This window comes from Schistocerca gregaria, chromosome 1 (assembly GCF_023897955.1).
Source record: "Schistocerca gregaria isolate iqSchGreg1 chromosome 1, iqSchGreg1.2, whole genome shotgun sequence".
NCBI classification, from domain to species: Eukaryota; Metazoa; Arthropoda; class Insecta; order Orthoptera; family Acrididae; genus Schistocerca; species Schistocerca gregaria.
Genome location: NC_064920.1, coordinates 435,981,961 through 435,998,776, shown reverse-complemented (window position 1 = coordinate 435,998,776; position 16,816 = coordinate 435,981,961). Strand labels below are relative to the sequence as shown.

At 37.6% G+C, this 16,816-nt stretch overlaps 1 protein-coding gene across 2 annotated transcripts in view; it reads left to right on the top strand.

The window, feature by feature from the left end:
• The window catches only part of LOC126351382 (leucine carboxyl methyltransferase 1), a 75,222-nt gene that overhangs the window by 41,535 nt on the left and 16,871 nt on the right, over positions 1-16,816 (top strand). Inside the window, exon 5 of one of the 2 annotated variants that reach the window (XM_050002599.1) lies at positions 216-1,051. The exons of the other annotated variant lie outside the window; for it this stretch is intronic. Coding sequence (XP_049858556.1) covers positions 216-246 — 31 coding nt within the window. The 3' untranslated portion in view covers positions 247-1,051. Of the gene's footprint in view, positions 1-215; positions 1,052-16,816 lie in introns of those variants that run through there. 2 annotated transcript variants of the gene reach the window in all.

The following is a 16,816-nucleotide window of genomic DNA, read 5'->3' as shown; positions in this document are numbered from 1 at the left end:
CCCAAACTTCAGTTTTTATTTTTCATGCTTTCCTACAGCCAGAGTCAGAGCTGCATGGGTATGTAAGGGGCAACAGATTTTTGTGGCAACTTTTGTAATATATAAAAGTACATCAGAAATTTACTAATAGGAAAATTTCTTTGAGATAAAGTAGTGTTATATAGAAAATATTCCATAATTTTATTACACATCTTTTTACTAATTTTTATTTTCAGTTACAGAACATGGAACTCATTGCTTTGCTAAACCAAGAATCTTGGTCTGTTGTTGAATTTTTTATTTTGAAAGCAAAAAACTTTTATCATCATTATTTACATTTAAAAAAGTATATTTTTACCTCTATATATTACCTGTACTACAAATCAACCTATGTAATGACCAGTGAGTTAATGCTCCACCTGTGCTTCTCACACACACAGACACACACATCCTTTTTTTCTGTAACTACCAATGAGAAGCTTTTACTATGACTTGTGGATGTGTAGTAGATGGCACCCGCAGACCGCACGCTGCCTGTCATTGATCTGGTGATGGTCCACCCCACACCATTTTTTTTTTTTTGCAAATTTTTATTTTATAAATTTTTTCTCATCTTTCAGCCCCCCCCCCCCCCCCTGAAAAAGGAGGGAGCGGTCACTTGCATAACCTAATTCTTTTGAATCTCTGGCATTAGGACAAGATAATCCAAGTTCAGATTAATAACTTGTTGCGTGGCATGCTATTTTTCAACTTGAGCAACAAAGCAGGCATGGCAACAAGAGTTGCACTTGGGCCATTGTTGTTCAGTTGTCAATGGCTTGTGTATTTTACAGTACATACCTTGCGTCAGCGAGCATCATCAACCTAATTAGTGCTTTGAATTTTGTGTGATGAAAGCAAACCACAATGTTATGTATTTCTGTGAATGTGTAAGCATTTACTTCATAATCATCCATCAAAAATATTATAATAAAAATTTATATGTAATCATCCTTATGTATGAAAATTCAGAATAAGTGTACTGGACCAAAATATGTTTTTGTGTAGTTAATAAATAATACAATTTGTCATTTACCTCGCCCTCTTTTTTTATGGCCCTTAAATAAACAACTACAAAACAAAGCCTATCACAAACAAAGTTTATGGGCCCAGCACTGCACTTAATTCATACAGTTGTCTCCGGCAAGGCAAATGCACAAAAAGAATGTTGATTTTTTTCCACTGAAAATGTGAATACAAAAATAAACTTTGCCTACTATTTTGCTTATCGCAAATGCTTTTGTAATGTGTACACATTTCTGCCATCTGAGGACTAGGGCAAGAATGCAATATTTGATGAAGCATGCAGGAAAGATGAAAGAGATGCCTTCCATACTTGTATCTACAGCTGTCACTTGTAGATCATATTCAAAGTGTATATTGTTGTTAGTGGTGCAAATGAAAATGTTTTAATGTCATATCCTTTCTGTTTCAGTTTACCCTAGAATAACGGAGCTTCTTGTTGATAGTTGAAAATTGTCATCTCCCAGCTTCTTGATCACATCTAACACTTAATGAGCCAGTTTCATGAATACTTATAGGCTCTCTATGTTCATCTCGGAATGTACCTCGGAATCTTAAATCTTGTATGTTTCACTTGCAGTTGTCAGAAAGCCTAGATGACCTGTGAAAATGTGAGCATCCAGCTCAGGAACCTAGAACCACTTAATGGCTCAATGAATCATCTTGGTTGGCTCAAGAATTGCCCTTTATTGGTTGAATAAGGAAGGAAAAAAATACAGAGGCTAGAGGTAGCAAAATTTAAACCACAGTTTGCAGCTATTTAAGAACACCATCCTTAGTAGGAACTTTCCCACTTGCCCCTTAGAAACAATTTGAAGAATAAAGTAATGCTGAGAGAGGGGTAAAAAAGAAGAAGATTAAACAACTACATCAATCTCAAACAGTAGTAGTAGTATCTTCATCATCATCATCATTATCTATAAGATATTGAGATTTTAAAATGAACCTAACTAATAATGATTAGATACTTAGGGAGTAATTGAGGCTTCTAATACAGTTAATCCTTGTTTACTACTGACACAGTTTTTTGGAAAACGTCAACATTATATTCCTCCCTATGAACCATGGACCTTGCTGTTGGTGGGGAGGCTTGCGTGCCTCAGCGATGCAGATAGCCGTACCGTAGGTGCAACCACAACGAAGGGGTATCTGTTGAGAGGCCAGACAAATGTGTGGTTCCTGAAGAGGGGCAGCAGCCTTTTCAGTAGTTGCAGGGGCAACAGTCTGGATGATTGACTGATCTGGCCTTGCAACATTAACCAAAACGGCCTTGCTGTGCTGGTACTGCGAACGGCTGAAAGCAAGGGGAAACTACAGCCGTAATTTTTCCCGAGGACATGCAGCTTTACTGTATGATTAAATGATGATGGCATCCTCTTGGGTAAAATATTCCGGAGGTAAAATAGTCCCCCATTCGGATCTCCGGGCGGGGACTACTCAGGAGGATGTTGTTATCAGGAGAAAGAAAACTGGCGTTCTACGGATCGGAGCGTGGAATGTTAGATCCCTTAATCGGGCAGATAGGTTAGAAAATTTAAAAAGCGAAATGGATAGGTTAAAGTTAGATATAGTGGGAATTAGTGAAGTTCGGTGGCAGGAGGAACAAGACTTCTGGTCAGGTGACTACAGGGTTATAAACACAAAATCAAATAGGGGTAATGCAGGAGTAGGTTTAATAATGAATAGGAAAATAGGAATGCGGGTAAGCTACTACAAACAGCATAGTGAACGCATTATTGTGGCCAAGATAGATACGAAGCCCACACCTACCACAGTAGTACAAGTTTATATGCCAACTAGCTCTGCAGATGACGAAGAAATTGAAGAAATGTACGATGAAATAAAAGAAATTATTCAGATAGTGAAGGGAGACGAAAATTTAATAGTCATGGGTGACTGGAATTCGACAGTAGCAAAAGGGAGAGAAGGAAACATAGTAGGTGAATATGGATTGGGGCTAAGAAATGAAAGAGGAAGCCGCCTGGTAGAATTTTGCGCAGAGCATAACTTAATCGTAGCCAACACTTGGTTCAGGAATCATGAAAGAAGGTTGTATACATGGAAGAATCCTGGAGATACTAAAAGGTATCAGAAAGATTATATAATGGTAAGACAGAGATTTAAGAACCAGGTTTTAAATTGTAAGACATTTCCAGGGGCAGATGTGGACTCTGACCACAATCTATTGGTTATGAACTGTAGACTAAAATTGAAGAACCTGGAAAGAGGTCGGAATTTAAGGAGATGGGACTTGGATAAAGTGAAAGAACCAGACGTTGTACAGAGTTTCAGGGAGAGCATAAGGGAACAATTGACAGGAATGGGGGAAAGAAATACAGTAGAAGAAGAATGGGTAGCTTTGAGGGATGAAATAGGCGAAGGCAGCAGAGGATCAAATAGGTAAAATGACGAGGGCTAGTAGAAACCCTTGGGTAACAGAAGAAATATTGATTGAATTTAATTGATGAAAGGAGAAAATATAAAAATGCAGTAAATGAAGCAGGCAATAAGGAATACCAACGTCTCAAAAATGAGAACGACAGGAAGTGCAAAATGGCTAAGCAGCGATGGGTAGAGGACAAATGTAAGGATGTAGAGTCTTATCTCACTAGGGGTAAGATAGATACTGCTTACAGGAAAATTAAAGAGACCTTTGTAGAAAGGAGAACCACTTGCATGAATATCAAGAGCTTTGATGGAAACCCAGTTCTAAGTGAAGAAGGGAAAGCAGAAAGGTGGAAGGAGTATATAGAGGGTCTATACAAGGGCGACGTACTTGAGGCCAATATTATGGAAATGGAAGAGTAGGTAGATGAAGATGAAATGGGAGATATGATACTGCGTGAAGAGTTTGACAGAGCACTGAAAGACCTGAGTCGAAACAAGCCCCCTGAGTAGACAACATTTCATTAGAACTACTGACAACCTTGGGAGAGCCAGTCCTGACAAAACTCTACCATCTGGTGAGTAAGATGTATGAGACAGGTGAAATACCCTCAGACTTCAAGAAGAATGTAATAATTCCAATCCCAAAGAAAGTAGGTGTTGACAGATGTGAAAATTACCGAACTATCAGTTTAATAAGCCACAGCTGCAAAATACTAACACGAATTCCTTACAGACGAATGGAAAAACTAGTAGAAGCCGACCTCGGGGAAGATCAGTTTGGATTCCGTAGAAATACTGGAACATGTGAGGCAATACTGACCTTACGACTTATCTTAGAAGAAAGATTAAGGAAAGGCAAACCTATGTTTCTAGCATTTGTAGACTTAGAGAAAGCTTTTGACAATGTTGATTGGAATACTCTCTTTCAAATTCTGAAGGTGGCAGGGGTAAAATACAGAGAGTCAAAGGCTATTTACAATTTGTACAGAAACCAGGTGTCAGTTATAAGAATCGAGGGGTATGGAAGGGAAGCAGTGGTTGGGAAGGGAGTGAGACAGGGTTGTAGCCTATCCCCGATGTTATTCAATCTGTATATTGAGCAAGCAATAAAGGAAACAAAAGAAAAGTTCGGAGTGGGTATTAAAATCCATGGAGCAGAAATAAAAACTTTGAGGTTTGCCAATGAAATTGTAATTCTGTCAGAGACAGCAAAGGACTTGGAAGAGCAGTTGAACGGAATGGAGAATGTCCTGAAAGGAGGATATAAGATGAACATCAACAAAAGCAAAACGAGGATAATGGAATGTAGACGAATTAAATCGGGTGATGCTGAGGGAATTAGTTTATGAAATGAGACACTTAAAGTAGTAAAGGAGTTTTACTATTTGGGGAGCAAAATAACTGATGATGGTTGAAGTGGAGAGGATATAAAATGTAGACTGGCAATGGCAAGGAAAGCGTTTCTGAAGAAGAAAAATTTGTTAACATCGCGTATAGATTTAAGTGTCAGGAAGTCGTTTCTGAAAGTATTTGTATGGAGTGTAGCCATGTATGGAAGTGAAACATGGATGATAAATAGTTTAGACAAGAAGAGAATAGAAACCTTTGAAATGTGGTGCTACAGAAGAATGCTGAAGATTAGATGGGTAGATCACATAACTATTGAGGAGGTATTGAATAGAATTGGGGAGAAGAGGAGCTTGTGGGACAACTTAACTAGAAGAAGGGATCGGTTGGTAGGACATGTTCTGAAACATCGAGGGATCACCAGTTTAGTATTGGAGGGCAGCGTGGAGGATAAAAATCGTAGAGGGAGACCAAGAGATGAGTGCACTAAGCAGATTCAGAAGGATGTAGGCTGCAGTAGGTGCTGGGAGATGAAGAAGCTTGCACAGGATAGAGTAGCATGGAGAGCTGCATCAAACCAGTCTCAGGGCTGAAGACAACAACAACAACAACAACAACATTATATTTGAGATGTGGTTCAGAGTAGTGATAGTAATTTCCAAACACTCCATGCAAGCTTTAAAGGCTCCTCTAAATAATCAAATAATTTCTCAAACTTCACTACCTTGTTAAATTATTTGGCAGATTAAAGCTTTGTTTGTCAAACAGAGACTGTGTTAGATAGGTATTTTGATTGATGGTGTATTTATCAAGATGGTGGATGTTTGTGTTGATGTTGCACCATACATGTTTAATGAGAAACACTTTTTATTATAGTTTATCTCACTGTAGTGGGTTTCCACAGTTGTGGAAATTCAATTAAGGATAAAACAAAAGAATAGTGTCAATCACCAAATTAGTAGAGGTGTCGGGTCTTTTCCAGTTGTAAATTAGGCAGGAAGATGTTAAGAAGAAAATGAATATTCTACACACAACGTACAAGTGGGCGTTCTGTAAAATTAAAATATCAAAGTTCTCTGGTTTTTCCATGGAGGGTGTGTTTGTTCCCATGTTATGGTATTTTAATGAATTTTCAGTGGAGGACCTAGTTGAAGAGAATAGATGTTCACACAATTGTGTCTTTTATTTCAACATAAGTAAAGTAATACTAAAAAGTACAATGATTTTGCCTGTCCACTCAGAGAAAGTTGATGTTATCACCAGATTTCAAGTGTAATGTTTCCTTCAGCACACATTTATGGATGTATTTATCTCACAATTTCAGCCATTCCCTGGACCAGCAGCTCATTTTCTTTCTCTTATTTATATGCAGTGCTGAAGTCAATGCAAGAAATAGTTTGTTTGCATTGGTAGCTGTTCCTAATAGCATCCAAATACTTCACAATGCAGTGTGAAAGGTGCTTCAAAAGTGTGTTTAAATTGAACAGTCTTTGTTGGTACATATGCGCACTTGTTTGACAACCTGTGGATAGGAAACATCGAATCTGACAAACAAGTTTGACAGTTACCAGGGGTCTTCAGGTTGCTGTGGCTTTCAGTCACTGCTACCCGTTAAGAGGACTGCCATCTTTGCAGAAGCAAAGAGGAAGGAAAAACTTTACTTCTGTAGTAGTAACACACATTTATACTGTTGATAAACCGTGTGAAGAAACTCAAGTTTTTAATGTGTAGAACATATTTTTACTAAGTGCTCTTAAAGTATTGATCACATTTTTGCATGAAATAACAACATAGAATAGTAATTCCTGGGCAAGGCACACAGCAACCGTGGAGACCTCAAGTCAGTTGAGCTGAATGAACCATTGAACTGTAATCCGCTCACTAAAAATTGTAATTTTACAAATGTTGCAAATTTCTAAATGGAAATTCCTGTTATCTACAGGAAAGGTTTTCAAGTTTGCACTGATGTTTCTTATTCAGTCAGCTCTATTCTAGTCTACATCGACATAGATTGGTGATAGACAGGGAGTTGAATCTGGGTCTCAGGATCAAGTCCCAGTCTTCGGTACACTTTTGATCTGTCACAAAAATTTCAAATCAATACACAGACTGCTACAGAGTGAAAATTCATCATGGATATATATTGTTTTAAAATCACAAAAATTTGTCCAAGTAACAATTGATTCACAAAAGTTATATTTACACATCTGTAAATGAATATTTTTAACTCTGCAGAAGAGTTTGTGGTATTTTGATACTTTCTGGCAGATCAGATTAAAACTGTGCCCTGGACTGAGGCTGAAACTCAGAACTTTACCTTTCTTCCAGGAATGGTAGTTGTGCCAGACATGCATGAGATCTTCAATGAAGTTTGGAAAGTAGGAGAGAGGTGCTGGCAGATGTAAATTTGTGAGGAAAGGTTGTGAGTTTTGCCTAATAGCTCTGTTGGTAAGGGCATTACCTGCAAAAGACAAGATTTCAGATTCAAGTACTGGTCTGGCAGAGGGTTTTAATCTACACAAAAGTTCCACATTTCAAGTGGAGTTTTTATTGGAGCAAATGTGCAAGTCTCATAGTTTTCATAGTTCGGCAAGCTGCAAATACAATGTATCAGGACATGTACTGTCAGAGTAAATAACTTATATCCACTTTCATTCCATAAATTTGCCTCTCTGTTAGGAAGATTCTGTTGGTGTCCCAGAAGTTGTTCCTGTTAAATTCCACAGTTTACACCATTTGCAGCTGCTGTTTCGGGAACAGTCTGTACTCGCATCTAGGCCTCATATACAAACACCTAAGAATGGTTGACAAGAGATAAATAAGTGAAATCAAATTTCATTTTGTTGATGGGTTAACAGTGTAAAATTAAGCAGTCATTGGACCAAGAGTTGTTTTCGTCATCTCAGTGATTTAGGTAGTATGGTCATATTGAATTGTTATACTCATGCCCTCCTCCAAGCAGACCTATTCTACAGGTCCACTTACTGAGACTATGTAGTTGTACATGGAATTGAATCATTGCGCAACCTGAATTTTAGCCATAAACATCATACAGATTGGCAATCACCAATAAGAAATATAATTTTATACATTTGAAAAGAGAAGTGCAGAGACTCTGCTGAATGCAGAAGTCTGTCCTTGCAAAGCAGTGTAATGGACTCATGAGGAGATGTGTTACACATGGTTTAGCTCACCCCAACATAAGCTTCTATTGAGGAAGAAAAACTGTAAGCACTATAATAAACTACTTATCAGTTCTCAACACTTGATTAGATTTATGCGAGGAAAAGTTTTCCTTCCAAGCCAAGATGGTTATTGAATATCAAGGAATGAAAAGCCCAGAATGGAATTTAAAAAAATATTATGAAAAGGATAAATTACTGTTCACCATGTAGAGGAGGCATGAGTTGCAGACAGGCACAATGAGAAGACTGCTAAACATTCCAGCTTTTGTACAGAAAAATTCTCCTTTGGAAATAGAACACACACACACACACACACACACACACACACACACACACACACACACACACACAAGCATTGCGCTCCATTTAAATATATGGCCGGAAGAGTCAGCCTACAGAAATTGTGAAACGAACCCTGTTGTCCAGGACCGCGTGCCACAAAGGGCACAGATTTGCCACAAGATGGGGAAACTCTATTGAGGCCTAAGCGCTGTAGTGTGCAAGTGAGACAGATGAGAACCTACATCATAGGGAAACCCAGTACAAGCCGTTTGTGGCCAAGGAGACATAGCAGTGTAAAATATGGTGGACCTAAGATTGAGCATAAAGGGAAACATTTGCGAAAATTAATCGACATTTCAAATAGAAGTGCATCATTAAAATGACAAAGGTTGTAAATATCAACTCTGTAACTTATTTGTTTAAAGGATGTAGTAAATTTAAATTATCAGTATTTACAGTTAAGCATCAGATCATCATTTCCTCCACACACAATACATTGAACAATGACAGCATGACACCTTATTGAATCATTAGGTAATAGAATATTTGTTGAAAGCTTAGTGCATATTAGTTACTTTTGTTATTTATTTATTTATCAGAAAGCACATTGGTGCAAGGCTACTGGCCATGGCATTTAAAGCTAAGAAGGAAATTGTATTGGTTTTATGTAAAAGAATTTAATGTTAATTATGTAATGGATATTATTGTTACTTTATTTAGAATGCGAAAGTAGTCAAGCTTTGATTATTAAAATATGTTAAAATGTAAAATAATGTAGAATAAGCTGTAGCCAATCAGATGGACAGCTTCAGGGAAGGGAACTGCCCTAGTTAGTTGAGCGAGGATTTTCGGAGTACAGGAAACACAGCCAGGGATGGGCAGAGAGAGTGGCGGTGCAGACACGAATGCGATTAGTTTGGCTGGAGACACCAGAGGGACAGTTCAGTTGCAGACGCAAAAGCGCACAATCGGTCTTTAGGCGGGTGGGAAGTGAAATGACTGACAAAATTTCGCGATGTGTGGAATCGTGGGACTCAGTCTCTGAGCAGTGAGCAGCTGCACACCTGGTGTGATAACTTGTATTATACGATGAGATTGTGAATGATCGAACTGTGTCAAATGGATATGTGCTCAAGTCTAAGGGTAATTATAAATATGACCACTTTTGCTATTAGTTTGCTTTCTGGATAAAAATTATTCTAACCAATTCACAACTGTGTGGCCTACTCATTTATGGGTCATTAATTTAGCTCCCGATGCTATTATTACTGTTGTCATATGTTATATCACCACTGTATGGTTCATACAATCTCGCAAACTTGCCATGAACCAGACAATTTAACAAAAGGGTCACAAGTATCTGATTTAGGGCATGTAATGCGACACATGCGGTTCAAACCCCTAGATGAGTTTAGCCAAAACATTTCGATGAAGACGAACTGCATGTGAGCACAAACATCTTTGGCACAACATTCACGCGAGCACAAAACACATACATGTATGGCCACTGTCTCCAGCTGCTGCACCCTGATAGTTGAGTTGGGCCAAGGATAGTGGCGATATCTGTGTGAGCTGTACTAGTGAGTGTGTGTTTTTTCTTTTCAGGAAGGAGGACTTTTATGTCTGAAAGCTGAAATGTTTGACAATCTCATCATTGTGCCTGTCTGTGACTCTGTGCCTCTTCTAAGTACTGAGCACCATTCTCTCCTTTCCATGATATTATTGTTATAGGTTATGAAGGATATGCCATATACATGGCTGGTTTTAGGTTGTACATGTGTTGTAGCACTTAAGTATGCAGTCCTGTATTAGCAATAGGTGTTCTTATTTTATAAATGTATTATTTTGTTTTTCTATATCATGCCTATGTGTTCTGATAAGTGAGATACAGCTGACAAGTAGTTCTGGAAGTGCTAACCTTTTGCAGAGGAGCAAAGAGCGAGGACCAAAAGTTTCAGCTTTTCTTTGTAAATTTATTATTAAAAACCTTGTAACTTCTACTATATGCTCAAGTACTTCCACCAGATTATAATTTTTATTTTTCCCCCCTGCCATCTGTTTGACAGAATTAATGTGCCCACCCATTTTGCTCGGTGCTAACAATGCAATTGTACTTCTCTTGCATAACAGAATGTCTTCACATCATGTTAGACTAGTATTACCATTCATCCAGTCATTGAAGCCTTCTTTGATCAAGATGGTTATGTATTGGAGACTCATAACTTTACCAAAAAGCAACATAAACTAGCTATACTTTGTAAATGTTAGAGGCAACTCCTTTCCTAATAACATTGGTAAGTTTCTTCTTCTTCTGTTTCTTGCTATACCTCGTTTATTTTCACTTTTGTAGAATCTTTTGGACCCGGTGAATTCACAATTTCTGTTGTGACAGTCAGGACATCCTTTTGCAGTCGAATACTGTGTTACATTTTCATCTAATTTTGAAGGCCATTCTCCTGTGTGAACTGTTTCTGTTCTTCTTGTACAAATTAAATTCCTCTTCTTGTCACTAGAGTCCTACAGCTGTTACCGCATCACTCTTGCCGAACTCTTCGACCTCACCATTATTCCTCATCCTCTTCTATTCCTCTTCTCTCCATTGCTTTTTGTATATGCTTCAACCAACTTTTTCGTCATCTTCCTCTTCTTCTTCCACAATGTTGCCATGAAAGTGCTTTCTATGACCGCCTGTCTTGTTGCATAATTTTGACATGCTCTAACCATTCTAGCTGTCTTTCTTCTATCCTACTCTTCCCATATTTCTATGGTAAGAAAAGTTCTGGTAGAATGTAAATAATTTAAGAATAAAGGAAACCACTTACCAAACAGCAGAACCATTGAGTTGTCAATAAACACACGCAAAAGAAGAAAAGAAGTTGTTGGCTTTCAGAATAAGTGGTTTGATGAGCTGGGGATGGGTGACAGGTGCATGGGCTAGGTGTGTCATATGTTACAGAAGGTTTCCACCAATTGTGAGACTCCTCTCCTAAACATCCTAGAAGTCCCGCATAACTTACAATGCCTACTGACCATGAGAAAAAGATGAAATCACAAATGGTGAGACAAAATTCTATGTGTAGGCTCATGAAATGTCAGAAGGGTAGTTTGAAGATCTGAGAAGGGAAATACAAACGCTCAATCTAGATACATTAATTGAAGTGGAAATAAGATAAGGATTTCTAGTCAGGCGTATGTAGGTTTACGTCAACAGCAGCAGAAAATGGTATAATGGGAGTAGGTTTCATTGTGAATAGGAAAGTATGGCAGAGAGAGAGACAATTCGAACAGTTCAGTGCAAAGGCTGTTCTCGTCAGATTCGAAATCAGGACTGGATTGTAAGGTTTACCCAGAAACAGACCCAGACTCAGATCACAATTTAGTGATGATGAAGAGTAGACTGAAGTTAAAGAGAACCCTATGGTAGAATCATTGTGGAAGGAAACTGGATACTAAATTACTAAGGAATAATGAGATGCATTTTAAGTATGCTAAAGATGTGGAATCTGTGATAAGGAATACCACAGTAAGCTGTTCAGTTGAAGAGTGGACATCTTAAAAAGAGCAGCCACATATGTTGGAAAGACAAACAAAGATACTCTGAGGGTAACAGCAAGGAATCCTTGTATAACAGATGATGTATTTCAATTGATCAGTGAAAGAAGGGAGCACAAAAATGTTCAAGGAAAGATAGGAATAGGGCAATATAAATCACTAGGGAATGAAATAAATAGGGAGTGTAGGGAAGTCAAGCCAAAATGGCTGCAGAAAATTCTGAAGAAATGATTGGCAGAAGAACAGATTCAGCATATAGAAATGTCAAAACAACCTTTGAAGAAATTAAAAAGCAAGGTTGGCAACATTAAGAGTGCAATGGGAATTCCACAGTTAGATGCAGAGGAGAGGGAGCGGATAGGTGGAAACAGCACATTGAAGGCCTCTGTGAGGTTTGTCTGATAGCGTGATGGAAGAAGAAATTTGAGTTGATATGGAAGAGATAGGGGCTCCAGTATTATAATCAGAAATTAAAAGAACTTTGCAATACTTGAGATTAAGTAAGGCAGAAAGGATTTCTAAAATAATTGGGGGAAGGGGATTATTCAAGTTGATGTGTAAAAGTGTAAAATATATGAGAGTGGTGACATAACATTAGATTTTCAGAAAAAAAATCATCCTTTCAATTCTGAATATAGCAACAGCAGATAAGTGCAGTAAATGTGGCATAATCGCCTTAACAACTCATGGACCCAAATTGCTGAGAAGAACAATACACAGAAGAATGTAAAAGAAAATTAAGAACTTTTTAGGTGAGGATCAGTTTGTCTTTGGAAAAGATAAAGGCAAATAGAGGCAGCCCCGATGTTGCCCTTGATAATGAAAGCAAGACTAAAGAAAAATCAAGACATGTTCATAGGATTTGTGAACCTGGCAAAAACATTTGATAATGTAAAATGGTGCAAGATGTTCAAAATTCTGATAAAAATAGGAATAAGTTATATGGGGAAAAAGAGTAATATACGATATGCACAAGAACCAAGAGAGAACTATAAGAAGGGAGGACCACAAATGAGGTGCTTGGATTAAAAAACCAGTAAGACAGGGATGCAGTAGTATCTTCACTTTTTGTAGCCCTCAGTTGCGTAAATATTATGCAGTGTCGATAATTTTTACTTTTGGACCATATAATCACAAGAGAATAAGACATGATTTTTGTGCCATACCTGTTTTGCCTTTGTCATTTGCAAGGCTTGTGGCCAGGAATATATGCATATTTTGCTTATACTATTTGACATTGAGGGAGTTATATGTTGTGTTCTTGCACTTTTTGCTTTTCTGTGATATACTAATGATTTAAAGTTCTACTTACAGATTTTGTGGCTGGTGATGTGTGTGTTCTTTTTCCTTTGTGTGTGTGTGTGTGTGTGTGTGTGTGTGTGTGTGTGTGTGTGTGTGTGTGTGTGTATGTATGTGTGTGTGAGAGAGAGAGAGAGAGAGAGAGAGAGAGAACTGGTATTTATTTTGGTATTACTTAGGTCTTGGAAGTTTGGTAATTTGTGATAAGGTCTTATGGTACCAAACTGCTGTGGTCATCTGTTCTTATTAGGTGTTGATATGTAGTTTCTTTTCTTTTTATCATTTCTTGTATTAAGTTTAGTAGAGAGTTTGTATTGATCATATTTATTCTGAGCAGTGGCCTCCCAGATGTGGTAGTTTTCCTGCAATTTTCCACAGCATCACTGATTTCACTCTTACTGAACAAAAAAACTTCCAGTTTGACGATGCATGATATCTGCAAAGCAATGAACTACCTATGGGATCACCAATATCGGAAACCTTGTCCAACATTTTTATCAGTAATTTAGAAAACCAAATATTTGAAAAGATAGCAACTGATGAGAGATTTAAAATCATACGTTGATACAGATATGAGGATGACATTATTTATCTTGTAGATGAGCTGAATTATGAAGTAGATGTACTCCACCTTGAAACTTGACAAAGCATATCAGAATGAAAAAGTTCACACTTGATAAAGCAAAAGAAGATAAAATAAATTTTATTACCATACCACTAATAAAAGTATATGGCAAATGTTCCTTTAACAGTTTAGGAAAACCAATGGCCACAGCACAGTAACACATTCCTACATCCAGTAACTAGCAGCACTAAGACACATTATATGGAATAAACAGGATTCCACTCAGCAAGACAAATAATGAAAAGAAAAAAAGATCATATGGATAGCTGGAAATGATGGTTATGACACATATGTAGTGTACGATCATGTGGATAGCTGAGAATGATGGGTATGACACACATGTAATACTCACTCAATCAAAATACAAATATGAAACCAACACAAGATTGCTGGGAAACATAACGCCCAAACCTACAAATACACACATTACAAGTACTTGTTGACACACCACTTGTGCACACACCACTTGTGCACATAAATTAAAGCACAGAGTGGTAAACATCCTAAAGAAAGTGAGTCTACATATGGCATTTAAAACTGTGCAAATCTTGCAAACAAACTTAAGCCAACCAACAATTAAGGAGGAAAAATTCCAGGGATCAAAAATATTCAAACGTCAGTATCAAAGTTGTGGTGATTCATGCATAGGCATGACAAGCAGGAATTTTAGATGATGATACAAAGAACATATTAGATATTTAAAGTATGAAACAAGCTATTCCATATCGGCAGAGCACTTGAAACACCACAACCACCATCCTACAAACTTGGAACGAGATACGAAAATTGTTAGCATAAACAACTGCAAATGCCTTATACTAATGCAGGAAAATGGTCACATCAAGGAAGCAACTGCTGCGAACAACCGGCAGTCAGTATAAACTCTCTACTAAAATTAATAGAAGAAATGATAAAAAGGAAAGGAAGTGCTGTGAAAATGAAATTTCGAATGTCAGTAAGCAAACAAACAATTGTAGCAAAGGAAAAATAACACATGTATATCAGCATCCATGAAATCTGTATGTAGAACTTCGATACTATATCATAAATGAGTAACAACTGCCAGAAGTGTTTGCTGCTCTGAATGAGATTCTGGTAAAGGCTCCCTATCATCAAAATATCAAGAAATGACATGGCTCCACCTGCGACAGTTTCCTTCCATCAGAAGGTAGGATGCAAAGTTTTCTTGTGTGAAAGTTCGATAAAATCAAACACTTCATATCTGCGCTGTACTCAGTGGACACAGCAACCATCAAGCAGACCCAACAATTAGTCAACAACTGAGACGTAGAGCTAGAAATTTTTGCAAAGTGTGGTTACAAGTATTTGCATCACATGATTGAGTTTTGAAGGTGTGGAGGAGGAGGATCAGTGGAAGAAGTTGTTGAGCGTTAGGGACATCATTGATGGAGTTGCTAAAGACTAATTGAAATTAAATTTGAAGAACAATCCAGATGTGGAGACTTCTGCAAACTTGACTGAACTTCCTTTACAGGTGCTGAGAAGGTATGCTCCATTGGTTTCTGCAGATGTTGAGCAGAGTTTCTCTGTATATAAGGAGCTACCGAGTTCAAAACACCAGTGACTTAGTGTCAAAAAATTTGAAATGATGTATGTAATCCAATATAATAGAACCCTGTAAATGAGCCAAAGAAAGTTAATGTAGCTAGTTTAAACCCAAATAAAGTAATTTCATCAGCACATTTTTTTGTACCTTTTTGTGTGTATTTTAAGAACCTTTTTTCCCTTTTATGACCATAATTTGCACCTTAAAATAATTTCACTAGTCATGATCTTCTCATCAATTTCCTCCCAGCATTTGATATCTCTTCTTTGCTTCTTACGCATGGATATTAAAATCCCCATCTTGACCCTTTCCTCATTTTTAGTGCCACTGTAAAAATGAATGAAGCCCATTATATTTTCATTTCTCTTGCACTTTTCCTTTGTTTCACAGAGAACACACACATCTATCTAGTGCCTGGAATACTTCTATTTTCTTTGTGCCCAAACCCTGCAAATCCCACATTGTTATAAACTTTGTTCTTTTCTGTAATCATTTTCTTCTGCATGTTCTGTTATTTTTTCTGGGGCTTTTGACTGAGATCCTGAGCCGAAAAAATATGTTTCACAAATGCTGTGGAGCTGGCCCAATAATTCAACCCCCATCATGAGCACCAGTCAATGTTTCGGGTTGCAATTCCCCAGGCAGACTGCCTTCTTAGGGCTACAGGCTGTGCCCACTTGACAAAAGTAGGAAAAGATATATCAGGACCAGATGAAGGAAAGGTGACACATTGTTGGTTTCTCTACAGATGCATGGCCGATTTGGAAGACCATGCCAATAGCTACACTACCAATGGTATAGACATACACTTCATTGAAACATGAAAGCAGTCTTACCCACATGGATAGTGGTACAGTAAGTTCATATCTCATAAGAGGCCTGATTAATTTAATTTTTTATGAATTGCCAGTCTCTGGATGATTAATTCTGTCATATATGTCAATTGTTGATACATTGGAAATGCTATTTTCTACCAGTGAAACTTAGACAGCAACTCTAGGCGAATGAGAAGACCTACCTAGAGGTTTGAATGTGTTATTAGTTCATATCGGGAGAAAAAAGTCTTTCAAAATTTTGATGTAATTACTACTTCTGTCCATAACTGTTTACCCTCTTTTTTTTTCTTTTTTTTTGTGTACACTTGAAGGACAGTGTCCTATATCTCACTCTGTTAGCCATTGTAATCTGCAGTGGAAAAAGACTTACTAAGAATATAACTGATCAATGCAATCAGTACAGCAGCAGGAGAACCTTCAGGTTCAAGCTGTGAGTGAAAGAAATCTTAAAAGATTGTACTCTTGAATTAACAGTTGAAGTATTGTGTGAACTCTGCCTGCTGTGTAGCAAATTTGAATTCTATAACACAGTGAGAAGTGTAGGATAGAAATGACTTGCAGAGAAATATAAAAATAAAATGGGAATATCTGAGAGGGCAGCCATGCAAGACAGTTTCATATCTTATTCACGAAAGGCACTCATGAACAAAAAAGGTAAATTTTTCTTTCTTCAGTATGCAACCAAAGATGTTAC